The sequence below is a fragment of the Alnus glutinosa genome, chromosome 3 (assembly GCF_958979055.1).
Source record: "Alnus glutinosa chromosome 3, dhAlnGlut1.1, whole genome shotgun sequence".
In the NCBI taxonomy this organism is placed as follows: domain Eukaryota; kingdom Viridiplantae; phylum Streptophyta; class Magnoliopsida; order Fagales; family Betulaceae; genus Alnus; species Alnus glutinosa.
This window is the reverse complement of record NC_084888.1, coordinates 5,400,713-5,417,725: the sequence shown is the minus strand read 5'-3', so window position 1 is coordinate 5,417,725 and position 17,013 is coordinate 5,400,713. Positions and strand designations below refer to the sequence as shown.

Genomic DNA, 17,013 nt, shown 5'->3' with positions numbered 1-17,013 from the left:
ACATTATCTTATCATTCATTCCAAGTGCATCATGTTATTAATATAATCAATTAAGTATGGCAGGTTAGGATGGAAGCTGACTCATTTTACACTATTTTATATTGCAATATATTGTCGCTATAAACCTCTAAAGCTCCTTTTCATGCATTGATTGCATATGAATTCATATACAGTAAACCTTTTAACTACTGTAGAACAAAGTTTTCTCTAAATTGAATTAAATAAAATTATTTCACAAATGTTCTTAGAACATGTGATTATCACATGCATTAATACTTAAATAATTGAAAGAATTTCTTTTAACTCAATTTAGAGAAAATTTTTGTCCATTAGTTTAATTTGTTAAGACCGGCCCGAAAGATGGGGTTTAATTATAAGGCTACATTAATCCGTTGGTAACCACTTGGCTTCAGGCCCAAATCAAAACAATTTTTTTTTTTTTTTTATTAAAAAGTAAATATGCAAAATAATGATAGTTTCTCTTATGTCGTTATTATGTACAATAATGATGAATAATATATAATGAAAAGAGAGAACAAAAGAAAATTAAAATACAGATTTACACGACAATGTGCGGGCCTACTTCCACAGGAGTACGGCTATATTCAATAACAATTTAGGGTTACAGCATAACATATTTATAACAAAACCCTATTGTACGGATGGATATGAAAAACCTCAAAATACGTACCCTGTATCGTACTGTTGCGATACTTCGTCAACTAGCCACTGTACTTATACTTTCATATTACTCTGTATGCTCAAAAGAATATGAGCCACTTGTTCCAATATGATTAATATAATCATTAATCGGAAACAGCCATTCCTAGTTGTAAGTGTAACTGAATTGCGAAGAATATGGGAAACCTTAAAAAGGGGGAAAACATGGTCAAAACAGCAATAAATGAAAAATGAAAACAAAAAATTTCCAGAGCTTCTTGACCAAAAATGGGGAAAACCAGATGTACACAACGTGGCAGCACGAAAGTTTGTTGTTGAATTGATCAGCCCAATTAAGAAAAAGCCTTAAAAGAGATAACAACTCTTGGTTTCTCCCACAAAAATCTCTTGGGGTCTCCTCTCTATTCTCTTCATTTCAGATCGATCTCTCTTTTCTCTGCTTCTCCTTGTTGTCAGGATAACATGGTAAGCTGGATCTTAATCCTCGATCTGTAGCTGAACGTACATGTTCATATTTGCAAATATTGTTTTTGGTGAATCTATTTAATATATGTATATAATAATGTATAGGCAAATTCGTCGTCTGGAATGGCTGTGCATGATGAATGCAAGCTCAAGTTCTTGGAGCTAAAAGCAAAGAGGAACCATCGGTTCATCGTGTTTAAGATTGATGAGAAGATCCAACAGGTGATCGTAGAGAAGGTCGGGAGTCCTGATGAAACCTACGACGATTTCACCGACTCCATGCCTGCCAACGAGTGCCGTTATGCCGTCTTCGATTTTGATTTCACCACCGACGAGAATGTCCAGAAGAGCAAAATTTTCTTCATTGCATGGTAAGTACTCTTCACATGCATGACATTAATTTTTAACTCTATCAATCATATATACCCTACGTCAGCCACCAGACACAAATCAAAGCTTTGATCCTCTCTCTCTCTCTCTCTCTCTCTCTCTCTATATATATATATATATAAAAGTTTGGATTTCTAGCAATTTATCGATCAAATTGTTAGTAATCGGAAAGTGAATATGAGAAATTATTTATAAGACCTATATGCCCAAGTAGGTAGATCAGGGACGGAACCAAAATTTGAGATGATCAGGAAAGACAAAACTATAAAATGAAGATCTTTAAAGGTAAAATATTAATTTTGGATTGTCAAACTCATAAAAAAAATAACATAAATTTAGAAAAAACATTTCCTTTAAAAAAAAAAAAAAAACAATTGTTAGTGAATTTCAAATTGGAAGACATAATATAATGTATATAATTTAAATTATTTGGGTTTGAATATTGGTGGTGTGTATTTTTGATCACGCTGTGGAGTAGGTCACCGGACACGTCGAGGGTAAGGAGCAAGATGCTTTATGCAAGCTCCAAGGACAGATTCAGGCGAGAATTAGACGGCGTTCAGGTGGAGTTGCAAGCAACGGATCCTAGCGAGATGAGCCTGGATATCATTAAAGGCCGAGCTCTCTAAATCCTATACAAATCAAATCAAATCGCTTTATCTTCAGTTTCTTTTCTTTTCTTTTTCCCTGGTTTACTTAATCTTTGTTTGGATTTAAATCTTAACGTTTAATGGGATTTCGTGTAATACATTCTTGAATTTAATTTGGCTCATGTTGGATTTTCTTGTATTCCAATATTCTTGTATACCCAATTAAGGGCGCGCTCATAAACAGAACTTCTATTTTTTCTTGTCATTTTTTCTGGTTTTCTTTTCCATAAATCAATTAATTTTTGAGGGTTAATTTGTTTCATAAAAAAACATGAAATTGTAGGGTTACTTGGTGTCTCGAAATCTATATTAATATCAAGTAATGATCCCCTACAAACAAAAAGAAGGTCAAACCTTGGGGCACATTTAGTAATAGGAATTTAGGTAACAACATTGAGAAATGTTAGAACATCTCCTGGTGTTCTCCTATTATTCTCCTGCAATGGCATAGATGTAATTAAAAAATTACATCTATGTCCTTTTGGATGGCATAGATGTAATTTTTTTGATTAAAAAATTACATGTATGTCATTCCAGGAGAACACCAGGAGAATATAAGGAGATGCTCTAGCATTCCTCAACAACACTTATGATCATGTTCGTGTGTTTTTGGGAACAAGCCAAGGCATGCCTTGGACTTGGTCTCTTTGCCCAAACTTCTAGGGGTTATTTAAGGGCTAAAGACCCCCCAAAAAAGATATTGTTGATTTGGTTGGAATAAATAATTTCAAATGACATTTACGACCCAACTTGGCCATCTTATTCTCATTTAAAACTACAAAAAAGCAAAATAATAATAATAATAATAATAAATCAGCCTTGCATTTTAACTCACTTAAGTTGGGATCCGAAAATAGTTCTAAAAACATTTTTCACCGTTTAGCTGTATTTATAATCCAAGGAGATGTGAGAAAGAGTGTTTGAGAATAGATTGAAGACATTGGGGGGTGGAATTGAGATCAAATGCAATTGCCTACCTATATTTTTTGCAATTTAGGCAGCAATTATGAATGGGCCTTTGTAGGACTTACTTGTCTAAGCAGGTTTTCAAGCAGTCCAAGACCTGCTCGGACAAGTAGGCCCCGTAGGGGGTCCTCTCACAATTGCTTGCTCGGGAGTGTATGAGAGCGGCAGAAAATGGTTTTGCGCAGAGGAGAGACGTAAACAATTTTACGACTCGTAAAAGTTATTTTTCATGGTCAACTGAAAACTGTTAAGTTTCTAGTGTTGGCTAATTCAGTGTCAAAACTTATATATTGTAATCATTCGGTTGATGATTGAGTTGGGATCGAATTACGGTCGAAGAATCATTGAAAATTTTAGTCTAGATGCCCGGTTGACCGAGATTGTGAATGCATCGTTCATCGGAGTTATGCGATTGTGTTTTCGAATTAAAACAGTTTTGTAAGTAGAACAATTTATAACATTAAGTACTCTTCTATGGTGAATGCCTTTGGAGTTGACCGACTTCCAAAATGATTCTACATTGGTTTTGCTTCGTCATTAAAACTGTGTGTTCATTTAAATTTCTGCATATTGCATTGTGGTGGCATTATTTGTGGTTCTTAATTTTATAATTGTTGGGTTAATTGGGATTAATTGCAACTTGGAGTCTAAATATTTTTTTCGGGTCTTTAGTTAACATTATTAGATGTGTTTCTGTTGGTCCTTACAATAAATTAATTTGTAAAGCAGAAAGTTTGGCCTCTTTCGCATTAAACAGTGGATAAATGACAATACAAACGTATCCAGACTCCAGTCTAATAACAACTAATCACAACTAAAGGAAAAAAATCATATTTAGTCCTTAAATTTTTATTTTATTTGAATATATTTTTTGAGTTTCTAATTTCAAGAATATGATTCTTAGATTTTACACAAATTTTAAATAGGTCACTTTGTCACTTTTTTCCTCAAAATTAATAGTTCGTCATATTTTATGTGTGTCTTAATTAACACATCAGCGTCAATATCAACACCTAATATCATTGACACATAAAAAGTCGTCCAAGGAGAGCATTCAAAATTCATTGCTCTTGTTTTTGAACCAACAATTTTTTTTGCCTTTTCTCCCATTCCCACAAAAAGCCCCTCCTCCTTCGAAGTCAGTGTTGCCGAGGGGAAACCTCTCTCCCCCCCGACATGGTTTTGTACCCTTGGTTTTCTTGGACTCAGGGGTCTTTTTGGTCTTCCTTGGGTTATCTCAATGGAGGTTAGAGGTTCCCAATCTCTATGACTGGTGAGTTTTGTTTCCCCCGGACTAGTTCCGACAGTGGTTTTTCGTCCCCCCAGTCTCAGATCCAGCGGTGGTTGTTTTGGTCCTCCTAGTCTGCTTGGACTAGGGAGGTTTGTGCAGTGTTTTTCCAGTTCTTATTTGTTGGATGACAGGAAATCATTTCAAAGAAGCTCCTAGGGGTATGCATCCGCCACTCGTGTCGTTAGCGGCAGGGATTTGGTGTGCTTTAGTTTGTCTCCCTTTTATTTCCAGTTCTACAAAGTTCTGCTGTTCTCAGGTCAACAATCGCCCTCCAGCCTTGCTCGTCGCCGCCATCTGGTCTAACCGCCTCGTCGTAACGGCCGAAATGATCGCCGGAGCCCGGTGCGTGGTTCTCACGTGCCAGGGTGTTTTCTCTTGGCCACGCGTGAGAGCTACGCTCCATCCCTTTTGCCGTTTTTGGTGGCTTCCGGTGTGCTGGGGTGTTATGGGAGTTGGGAGGGTGAGGCTCAACGGTGGAGCGTGTGCCACATGCGCTGTCGCCGATGGCAGCTCCTCCGACGGATGCTTCTGTTCGGGTGTTTTCTTGTTTTTTCAGATTGTACTTAACATTTTGCTCTGTGTCCATTTATCCTAGTCATTGCTTTGTGCACAGATTGTATGACCGACTCCATAGCGCAAGTAGTAGTTTCTATGTTACCGCAAATGCACATTTCTGTTGGCTAGGCTTATTTGTAGCAATTATTGGTATGATATGTGTTTCTAGGGTAACTGTAACGAGGTACCTATTATGTGAGTCTCTGTATTGTTCTGAGCTTTGTCTCAGTTTGATGGAATCTGAGGTTTGTCTCAGTTTGATTGTAATTTTGTTACCCTTGGGAGTGATTAATGAGATTTCCTCTTTTCCCTAAAAAAAAAAAAAAAAAAAAAAAAAAACTCTAGAAATAAAACTCTCTTTTTCGTCATCCTAATATTCTAGACTTGTAAATTAGATGGAAAATCGTTAATTTTGATGCTGACATGGACATTGACATTGTATTAGGTGCTAACATGAACCCTAGAATATCAAATGAAACACATATATGACAAATGATAAATCTTTAACTTTGACAGTAAAGTAATAGAGTAATCAATTTGAAATTTGGGCAAAACTTAAGGACCTTATTTTTTAAATTGAAAATCTAATGACTAAATCCAAATCAAATGAAAATTTAGAGGCTAAATATAATTTTTCTCTAAATAAAAAATCTGAGTAATCCCCAAATAATAAGAGTAGCTTACGAGTAAGTGTAGTTTTCTTTCAAGAAATAAGAGTATTTGTGTAAGTAATTTCTTTTTCTTGTTTCTTATTTCTCATTAACAAAGAAAAAAGAAGAAGAAGAAGATATAGATGTCATATGAGTGGAGTATTCTGAATCATTGAAAATAATATTATTGACTTCTTTTTATCTCTTTTTTATTGTTTACAATGGTTTCAACATGATCAGGTGGAGGAGGGCATTGTACAGGGGGGTGTATCCTTGGGGGAAATCACCATGGACTCCATCATGAACTGCCTCCATGGACCATTTTGAGGACATGCCATTGTCTCTGAACAAATCTCGACCGCTCCTTGAGGAATTGTTGGTTTAAATCTCATCAGCTTTGCGTATTCTCTTAATAAGTGAAATTTGTAATCGTACACAAACTCCATCTTTAAATCCTCTTGAATGAATTTGCTTGCGGCTTCCCCAATAGCTTGTGCCTGGTTAACAAAGAAAGTTGGAACATTTTTGGTAACAAGCAGTAGGGGTGGCAATTCATGTTCGTGTTGGGGTGGGTTGTGTCTCGTCGAATTATGAATATAACATTACATTAGTCAATCATAATTCGATCCATTTAATTAAACGAGCAAGACCTTTCAACCCTAATCCGCTAATTTCATGTTGGGTACTTGGGTTTGTTAAATCACCACTTATTTAAAAAGCTTAAGCTCAACACATTGAATATTTAACTAAAATGTAAGGTAAATGAGATAGTCAAGGTTCGAATTCAAGACCTTTGTTCTGATACCATGTTAAATTAATACTTATCCCAAAAGCTTAAACTAATAAGAATGAATGAATTTATTCATTTAATTAATACTTTAACAGGGTTCGTGTCAAGTTTTTTGGGTTATGTAAAAAATTGTCAGTCCTAAATGTCGCGTGTCGGATTCAAGTCTTGTCGAAGCATAGATATAAAACTATATAATTCAACCTTAACTCGACCAATTTAATTAAACGGTCCATAATCCATTAATTTCGTGTGAAATTCGCAGATCGTCTAAAAAATTGCCAGCCCTAAATGTTGCTTGTCGGGTTTTGGCCGTTTCAAAGAATGGGTATGAAACTATAAAAATTAACCCTAACTTAACCCATTAATTAAACAAGTCATATCTATCAACTCTAACTCGCTAATTTTGTCTTGAATTTGCAGGTTGTGTAAAAAATTATCAGCATTAAAAAAAACAATTGGGTTTATATGATTAAGCTAGAGGCCAGCTGGGGTGAAGAGAAAGAGAGGCTTACCTTGTCAGTGTTGTTATTGCCCCATTCGACGGCAGACTTAATATCTTCGCACAGATTTGTTGGGCTGATGGGCCAGTAATGCTTCTTTGGTACCAAGCTTCTTGTGTAGAAGTCAAAATACTTGGGCTTCACTAGCAAGGTCATGGAATCACAGCCCAAAATGTATTTATCACTCACTGACCATGCTACTCCTTCTATGAAAATTTTATATCTAAAATAGAAAATGTCATCAATAAAAAAAAAAAAAAATATATATATATATATATATATATATATACAAGGTATTATCACATATTTCAAAGGAAATTATATAAAAATAAATAAATTAATGTTTACCTGTGGGTGCATTGATCTTCTAGGTGTGATTGCTTGAATCCTTGTTCGGTTTCCTTTTGCCAATCCTAAATTCAAAGAAAGAAAATACGTACACTAAATACACAATCCCTCAAGAGAATATTTACAAATTGAATAAAGAATATAATTACCATTGCACAATTATTGTAGTGAATAAAAAATATTACCGAATATCGAAGAAATTTACCTGCGCATATATGCGAGCATTCCAATCTTTTTTGTCGGAGACATTGCATTTCATAAGGTCTCCTCTTCTTCCGGATGTAGATGGGTTCCCTTTCCAATATGCGTAGGGTTTTCTATCCTTCCACTTTATTCTCTTGTTGGCTTCCCTTAGGCCCCACAACATTACTCCCCATGGCCTTATATTGATCTCACCCCTTTCCACATTAGAAAATTATATTAATTATGTATCAATCATTTATATATATATAATATGGGTGTGATAAATAGTCGATTAATTTTAGATGTCATATTCATGTTCTTATTATGTCCATTTAATAATGATGTGACTTTTAAAATTATTATTTGATTAAAATTCAATAATTATCAATTACAAGTTTAATGATGATTTTAAAAGCTCACATTATTATTATTATTATTATTAAAAGAACAAAAAAAAATTAAAAAAAAAAAACAAATCTTTTTGATTTCAAGCAAAATAGAGAAAACCCGATCCCTTGTAAAACGAAAGGCCGGCTCCTCTTGAAATGGAGAGGATCCTATTGATATTGACATATGTCTTACGTGTATAATTGCTCTAAATAAACGTAAAGGGTAGCCTGGCCTTACTCTTAAATACGACAAAAAAAAAAAAAGAAAAAAAAGAAAAAAAAAGGCACAGATAAATATGAATTTAGAAAAAACAACCTTTTTGCGTAAAAGAATTATTTTCAATTACCAGACTGTAAAGTAATATGAAAGAGGCTTTATTACCAACCCCAGAAGGACCAATCAGGGAAGGGAATGTCGAGCGAATCATCGTCCCCACAATAATGAAACACCGGCGGCGGAGACGTGGCATGCGGCCAATAGTAGTCGCGTTTTTTAATCAGAGGCTGGTCACCACACGAAAACAGCAGCTCAAGATCTGGTACCTTCCCAGGGTACAACCTCAGAAGCTGCAAAATCCCCCACACTGTAAACACGTCCCTTGTTTGAAATGCTTTCCTGTACATCTTAACGTAAGCCTTTCCCTTGACAATCACAAGCCTTAAATCCCCATATTTTTGTCCTCCTTCCACCATGCGCCTCGTGATTCCCGTATCCCTCCACGGCCGTAGATCTTTGCGGATCCACCGGAAGTAATCCGGGCACGCCACAGCTGATGATAACCCAGTCTCAAATGTCGCCGGGTAGTTGGTTGGGCATGTTAGTGTTAAGGCTTCATTGATACACTTGAGTGGGTAGTGAACTTCGACAGGTGGCTTATTAGTATTAGATTTAGGACTACTGCTAGTGCTTGTGGAGGTGGAAGTCTTAAAGAAGAAAGCACCCGTTATAGCACGCTGAAAAAGAATCGGAATTTTTATATATTGAATCCAAGAAGCAGCCACTTAATTACTCATGAAATTAAGCCACTAAAGCAATATATTAAGGTGTGAAAGATTCTTTCTAATTGAAGGAATACACATACTCAAAAAACATGATAATATACATATTTCAATCGATCTAAAACTAATATAGATGTGAACTTGTACGTATATGTGAATTCTCCTGACATGGAAAAAGACTTCTGTTCTGCTGTAGTACTAGGCAGAAAAAACAAGCTTTTGAATTGATCTCCTGATCATGGAAAAAGGGTTCTGTTCTGCTGTAGTACTAGGCAGAAAAAACAAGCTTTTGAATTGATCTCCTGATCATGGAAAAAGGGTTCTGTTCTGCTGTAGTACTAGGCAGAAAAAACAAGCTTTTGAATTGATCTCCTGATCATGGAAAAAGGGTTCTGTTCTGCTGTAGTAGGCAAAAAACAAGCTTTTGAATTGATCTTCTGATACGGAAAATGGGTTCTGTTCTGTTGTTGTAGGCGAAAAACAGCTTTCGAATTCTCCTGATATGGAAAATGGGTTCTGTTCTGCTGTAGTAGGCCAAAAAACAAGCTTTCGAATTGATCTACTGATATGGAAGGAGGGTTCTGTTCTGCATGTAGCTAGTAGGCCAAAAATAAGCTTTTGAATTGATCTCCTGAGATGGAAAACGGGTTCTGTGCTGTTGTAGTAAACCAAAAGCAAGCTTTCGGCAAAATGAACTCGATTGAAAGACGATCAGCTACCTTTCCACTCCCCCCCAAGGATATATATGGTCTCAACGGAAATATCAACATACGAAAAGAAACAAAAAAAAAGAGAAAAAAAATGGAGATATCAACGGCTAATTATAACTTAAAAAGAGACTTACAACATCATGAGTCCAATAGATGAAGCTGCTGGTAAGGAGGACGATGGAGAAGACGATAAGGGCGGCGGACGCCCATCTCTTCCCCGGAGTCTCTGAGAACCATCGAGCTCCTCGTGACCAAAGCCCACGAACTGAATCAAACCAATTCCCCATAAATATTATTCACGGTAACTTCTTCTCTTTCTTCCTCGTAGAAGTTCGTTTGCCATTCATTGAAACAAATAATGGCTACATTATCTGATAATATAATATAGTTTCAATGAGGAGGCCTCCTTTGCTGAAAGACGTGGCCTGACTTGCTTGGCCACCTTTGATGACCTACTCCTGGATGAACATTAGGCGCAATGTGTACTCTCGGTTTTCGCCCATGGCATTGGTGGCTGATCGAGGGAATTGACGGGGACCGAGGGGCATGGACCTGCCAAACGTGACAAAACGCGCCCCCATTCTTCTACAACAAGCGAAAATAATAATAATTTCCTGATATTCCAAAAAAAAAAATTGAAAAAAAAAATTGTTAAATCACGACTTTCGCTGTTAGGATCCGTTTGGGTTTGCGATTTAGGGTATGTTTAGAACTGCGATTTCGTAGATAAAAAGTGAGATTTTTAAACTAAATCGCAAAAAATAAACCGTTTGAGAATTGCATTTTTTTTTTTAAAAAAAAAAATTGCGATTTGATATGGCAAAAATGACCAGTAACGAGATTCTGGCACGGCTAGTCGAATTCTAGGCAGTTTCGTAAAGATTTGGCATATCGGATTTCGACAACACTGGCTAGATTCCGGCGACATTGATCGGAATCCGGTTAGTGCCGCGGAATTCTGGCGACTGGATCTTAAAATTCAGGGACCTTCGGCAATAGATTCGAGCTACCAACAAATTTCAATGGCTGGTGGTGGCTAATTCCCATAAAAGTGCGTGCCAAAATAAGAAATTCAAATTTAGAAAATAAAAACCCGTAAATCGTTTTTCAAAAATTAAAGAGATTTTTTCAGTCAAATTGAAAAATAATTTTTGTTGATTAGCATTTTTAGTTGCACTAAATACCCAAAAATACATAAAATATTTTTTAAAAATTATTTTAGGCCCAAGCCTAAATAGTATTCCTAGCATTTCACTATTTAATTAGTTGGGCCTCCAAATTCTTTGGCAACCAGAACTGTAAATACCAATTTGATCAAACATGTTGGGTGCCTCTTTAGACAGCCGCCGTTGAATGTAAAGAAAATCAATCGTATTCTCTTAATTTATTTATTTGAATTTAAAAAAATTGAGACAAATAATTATAAAAAATTACTTATAAGACTCGCCTGATCGGATAAGTGATTGGACAATTTAATTTTATTTTGTTAGATATATTTTATAAATAATCTCCCATAATTATCCGTTCGAATTATTTCAAATTTGAACAAACAATTTAGGAAGATGATAAACCCATCAAATCACAACCATTTGGATATAATTTAAGTATTTGTGTCGGTCGAATCGCATAAATATATGTGTGATATTTTATTTCTTCTTGTCTACCGTTCGAAATTTTTCTACCCTTGACTTTTCTTTTGCCTGTTGCCTTTTATTTACTCCATATTCACGAGTTCTCTACTCCCCAGGCAATCAAACTTGTGTTGGAAGAAGATTTTTCTTGAGTTTGACTTCGACAGATGAGAAGAGAAATTATGGTGCTACCGAATTCAATTAATTTTACCCATATATAATGACATAATGTCCTAGAGAAAATAGAACCATGATTATTCTACTATATATACCTAGTGAGTTCATATATTTAATAGGTTGTTGGACCACCGCTCAATAAAAAAAAATAATTCAGTCAAAAGATTCGAGCCCAATTATATTATATTAATTACTTACATTTAGAAATGATTTAAAAAACAACCCTCAACTTTTTTATATCTACACATGCATATATTATACACCATGATCACCATCATTGGGAAAATAGGCACATATATTAAAGAGAGATGTTGGAATTGGATATTACTAGTGGCGGACCGAGCCTTAACAATATGGGGGCCAAATTGATTAAAAAAAAAAAAAAAAAAAAGGTAAAATTTAATTTAATTTAAAAATAAAAAGAAAAAAAAAATTGAGAAAAATTTTTGGGCTTAGGGGGCCCCTATGTAGGTCTGCCACCGGATCTTATTCAATCCAAAACTTAAGCCCCCAAATTTAAGCTCAATTATATTATATTATATTAATCTCAGATTCGTGCACGACATCTCTTTAGGGTGAGTTAGGAATTGAGATTTCGTTGAGAAAAAATGCGATTTTAAATCAAATCGCAGAAAATGAACCGTTTTGAAAACTTCGTATTTAAAAAATTACGATTTGAAAATGCAGAAAAATGCTTATTCAAATCGCAGGCAATTGGATACTTTTTTGAAAACGCAGTATTTTAAAAAGCTAACCTGTGATTTTAAAGGTCAAACTGCGATTTTACCAAACGCTTAATTGTGTTTTTAAAAATTACTTTTTAAAATCGCACATTTTAAAATCGCTATTTTTAAATCGCACTTTTTAAAATCTCAAACCCAAACGGACCTTTAATATGAATATAAATCATTTTATACTCACTCATATATAGTCAACAGTCTCACGATCTAAATTATAAATATCCCTCCCACACCTTTTGGCTTGTAACTTAATCCAACTTCAATAGTTATTTATTTATTTATTAATGTTGAAGTAAAAGTTCAAAGACTTTGTACCACTACATGTGCGAAAATTGTGCAATTCGGTAGGAATCAACCCAACGATTTATTTATTTTTTTATTTTTTTGGTCTTGCCCCATCGTATGATCCATAGAGTCAAGTCATCCATTTGGAAAAACAACAATCCGAATGGGGATAGCAAAAAAGACAAGAAATACTACTACTCAATAAAAAAATAATTCAGTCTAAATTAAGATCCGAGCCTAATTATATTATATTAATGAGAGCCCCTCCTATACGGATCTTGTGTAAACACCCTTATTTACAGCATCCAATAAAAATTGGACACATAAGCTTGAAACACAAATAAACTCAAAAACACCGGATCAGTCAACTCATCGTTTCATTAACCACCCCCAGCTATTTCAGCGGGTGCCGCTGTTGGAATCCGCCCAAGGTGGAGTAGCTCAATGAGTGTTCCTCTCTCTACTTGTCTTTGCAGGAATCCAATCCCAACCCCATAAAATATCTATATATTTTAGAAATATGACTGAGTCGAATATTCCATTTGATCATAAAATTTTCAAGGTTGTCTAGTTAAGACTGAAATGAATAGGAAAATCTTGCTAGATGGGTACGCAAACAAGAACCTAAGGCTCTGTTTTTTCTGCGTGCTATTCTAGTGGCGTCCTTGGGATTTGTTGCTCCGGTGACACGATCGTGGGGGGCAAGGGAGCTAGTAGATGAAGAGGGAGATGTGTATTCTGTGTACTCCAAGAGAGGTTATGGGAGGATCGGTACTCTGCTGCCCTTAAAAATGACCAGTGACGAGATTTTGGAACGGCCTGCCAGATTCCGGTCAAATTCAATTTTATATACCGGATTCTGGCAACACTGACCAAATTCTGGCGACATTGATCGGAATCCCGCTAGTACCGCGGGATTCCGGCAACTGGATCTTGAAATTCAAGGACCTTCGACGATAGATTCGAGTTACTAACAAATTCTAGTGGTTAGTAGTGGCAAATTCCCACAAACGTGCGTGTCAGAATGAAAAGTTCAAATTTAGAAAATGAAAACCCATAAATCATTTTTCAAAAAACTATTAAAGAAGTTTTTTCGGTTAAATTAAAAAATAATTTTTGTTGACTAGTATTTTTAATTTATTTACACCTTTAAACTTTAAAAAGTGACATCGGAGCCCTTGAATTAGCACGGTGTGTCAAATTAGACACTTTTGCTTTTTTATCCCCAAAACACCCTTGGCGTTATTAAAAAATAAAAAATAACTATTTGAAAAGAAAAGAAAAAAAAAAACATTAAGGGGGCTAATATGAAAAGGGCCATCCCTTTTCAGTATTTTTAGGTTTTATCCTTTTTATTGTTTAATTTTTTAATAATATTCATAATTTTCAAATGGCATTAAAAATAAAAAAATAAAAAAGTTTAAGGGTATTGTGGGGAGAAAAATAAAAAACTGTTTAATTTTTGACATGTGGTAGTAAAATGCAGGCACTAATGTCACTTTTTAAAGTTTGGAAGCGTAAATGAAAATGTAGTGATAGTTCAATGGGCTAAAGTACATTTTTTTTTTTCTTCCTAAATATTATATCATTCTATCAAGTTTTTAACCGTTCAAGTGTCCGTTGGTATTTTCTTCATGTAAGACTAATAAAATCGTGCCAAGTGTATTCGAAAGAACATATAATTAGAGTAAGAATTAAAAATTCGCATATATCTTTAATACAATTATCCAATAAAATTGAAGATTGGTTCATGATACATGTTTGTTGAACGGTCAAAAATAAGCCACATAAGCACTTAAAATGAGGATAAAAAAAATAAAACAATTTAAGGGATAGTCAGACCGGCCACCATTTAAGGTAGTTGGCCACCACCCTCATATTTGGCTTGGAGTGGTCGGTCAATCAAACAAAAAGGCTTTAGGGGATGGTTTATCATCTCCAGGCTAGTTATACGGGTAGCCGACCACCCCCTAAATAGGTAAGAGGTGGTTGGCCATCCAAAAAATAAGGCTTTAGAGGGTGGTCCAGCACTCCGAAGCCAATCTAACTATAGGGTGGCCAACTACCCTCTTAACTCCAAGCATTTCTTTAAAATGGCTAATCACCTCTTCAACAGTGATGGGATCGTCAAGCTAACCGCCATAAAGAGTAGTCTAGTCCTCCATTAATTTTTTTAATTTTTTTTTTAATGTTTATATAATTCAATTCAGGCCGTTCATTTAAAATAAACGGCATGAATGGAAGAAAGGAATTATAGGCCCATATAATTCCTTGAAGTTGCAAAGAACCTCAATTCACCATTACGCGGATAAAGATCCGGACAAAGACCCTCAACAATTTTGATGCATTACATGTCTCAAACAATGATGTAATGCTCAAGTACCATAGGCAATAAGAGAATTGATATACAACTTTTGTTGAACGTCACCCCTTTTTCTCCCTTAAAGGCTAGGAAAAGAAATGAATCGCCTTCACTGCTTTTTATTTCTTTTACTAAAGCTCCATTTTAGATGAAAAAAAAGGGGAAAGGGGAGAGACCAAAGGAAAGTGTACGGTTGGAAAGATTAGGTTAGGGATAAGAGGTGTTGAAAGTACTTTTTAATTTTTTAACAACCCCAAAAGGAGAATACAACAACAGCCCCAAAAGGGGAATACAATCCTCCAGAGGATTTTACAAACCCAGCATAAAACAGAAGGTGAAAACTGACGCCCGAAGGCGAAAGCACAGCTCAAGGCGATCTTAGTGACCAGAGATAAAGAATCTCCACCCACTAAGTCAGGATAAAATCTGACTTAAAGCAGCTATCAAATACAATAGACTAATAAGATATGAATCTATAACTTTTAAATCACAACCCACCTAAAGATAAAAGTCTATACAAAATCAGCCTATTGCAAAAGATAAACTGTGAAAAGAAGGAATATACAAAGACCAAACAGAAAACAGCCACTGACATCGCCGGAAAAAGAACCATCCATCACCTGAGTCGGCGCGTACAATGCACAAAGTCAGTGTACCAAATAATAAAAACCCAGCGCATGTGTTTTTGTTTTGTTTTTCTAGAAGGGAGGGAGAGAGACTGAGAGATGATGACACAGGGACAATAACTAGGAGCTTCTTTTTTTGTTTCTTTTTTTTTTTTTTTTTTTTTTTTCTAATTGATAAATAGGTCTTTAGAAATCACTTCTTGAGGTGAGGGTGGTTGGCCTCCCCTAGTCTCTACCCAATTTGAGAGTGTTGACCACCCCCAATGCCTTTATTTATTTATATATAATTTTTGAAGATAAATATGTAATTTTAAAATAATTTCCAATGGAAAAATGGCCATAATTTGTATAGAGCAATATTTTATTTGTTACATAAGCATATCATAGGGATTGTTTGACACTTTCTAAATTCTAGAGAAATATTTGTTTAAAGGTGAATTTTGCAATTTTTTTTTAATTTAATCTTATGTGTCTTCCCCCTTTTTTTTTTTTTTTTTTTTTTTTGAGCAAAACAAACAAAATGGCCAGAAGATACTTTTGAGTGTGCAGCATGTCAGCATGTGGATCACGGGTGTTCTTACTGTTCTTTAAGACTAGAATTTGTATTGTTTTGTTTAATCTCCAGGGCCATCATCTTTGTTGTTTGTGCTTGCCTTTCTCATTTTCTATAGTATTGGAACTTCCACAGTAGCTCTTAGAAAAAAAGGGATTTAAATTGGACACAATTTCTTTTGTTTTTATGTTGGCAATATGATGGATACGGATCCTCTTTAGTTGTATACAGTTCCTTATAGTATATGAGTATTTTTATTTTTTCACTTTTTTTAAACAAAAATACTCATATACTATAAAGAATTAGATACACTCCAATTCATTTGAACAAAAAAAAAATCCTAGTACTAATTTGATTGGGTGTGATTAATTTTCCCTATCTTATGCAATATGGCCCATATGGGTAGTAATAATGAAAGGACAAGTGAGGTTTGCACGGCCACACATGCTCGGTTTGCATGAGCAGGTGCTTGCACAACTTGAATAGGTGTCCGAGCAAATGTGAAACCCATCTATCCTCTCACATTATTTACTTACATTGTATGTAGCAGTTAATTGTACCTAATTGCAATCCTATGGAGCATATGTTTGTGTGGCTCACCAAATAAATAAATAAATAAATACAAGTACTCTTAGATAGCTGTATTTAGGAGTATATAAGTGATGCGGTTATTAACAGCTAATAACTAATAATCATTAATAGCCGCTAATAACAGCTAATCGGATAATTAAAAATAATCGCAACCAGATAATTGTCTAAATCAGTTGCGGTTACTGGTAACCGTTTTTTTATATATATATATATATTAAAAATGTTAAATGTAAATAATTAAAACACAATTCTCTGTTTTTCTTTTTATTTTCTTCTTTCACGCCGTACAAAATGTTAACATCACAGGAATCACATCGATTCCTGCATAGATTACAAATATATTAAAAACATAAAGGGGTAATTACCTTTTCTCCCCATGAACTACCAAAAAATGCGCAATGCCTCCATGAACTACCAACTAGACCAAAATAGAGCATTTAACTACCAAAGACAATCATTTTCCCCCCTTCCGTCAGTCAAA

At 35.0% G+C, this 17,013-nt stretch overlaps 2 protein-coding genes across 2 annotated transcripts; one reads left to right on the top strand and one right to left on the bottom strand.

Annotated features, from left to right (window-relative positions):
* The first annotated feature begins 927 nt into the window (after positions 1-927).
* On the top strand, positions 928-2,325 carry LOC133863947 (actin-depolymerizing factor). The gene is made up of 3 exons (XM_062300112.1): positions 928-1,146; positions 1,252-1,517; positions 2,015-2,325. Exons 1-3 carry the CDS (start codon positions 1,144-1,146, stop codon positions 2,163-2,165), a joined length of 420 nt encoding a protein of 139 aa, XP_062156096.1. The 5' UTR covers positions 928-1,143; the 3' UTR covers positions 2,166-2,325.
* Positions 2,326-5,799: 3,474 nt separating this feature from the next.
* Positions 5,800-10,066, bottom strand: LOC133864358 (uncharacterized). Its single transcript, XM_062300658.1, has 6 exons — positions 9,702-10,066; positions 8,241-8,812; positions 7,492-7,684; positions 7,287-7,351; positions 6,951-7,161; positions 5,800-6,145 (listed from the first exon to the last, which is right to left on the bottom strand). The coding sequence occupies exons 1-6, from the start codon at positions 9,852-9,854 to the stop codon at positions 5,885-5,887; spliced, it is 1,455 nt and encodes a 484-aa protein (XP_062156642.1). The 5' UTR covers positions 9,855-10,066; the 3' UTR covers positions 5,800-5,884.
* Positions 10,067-17,013: the final 6,947 nt, after the last annotated feature.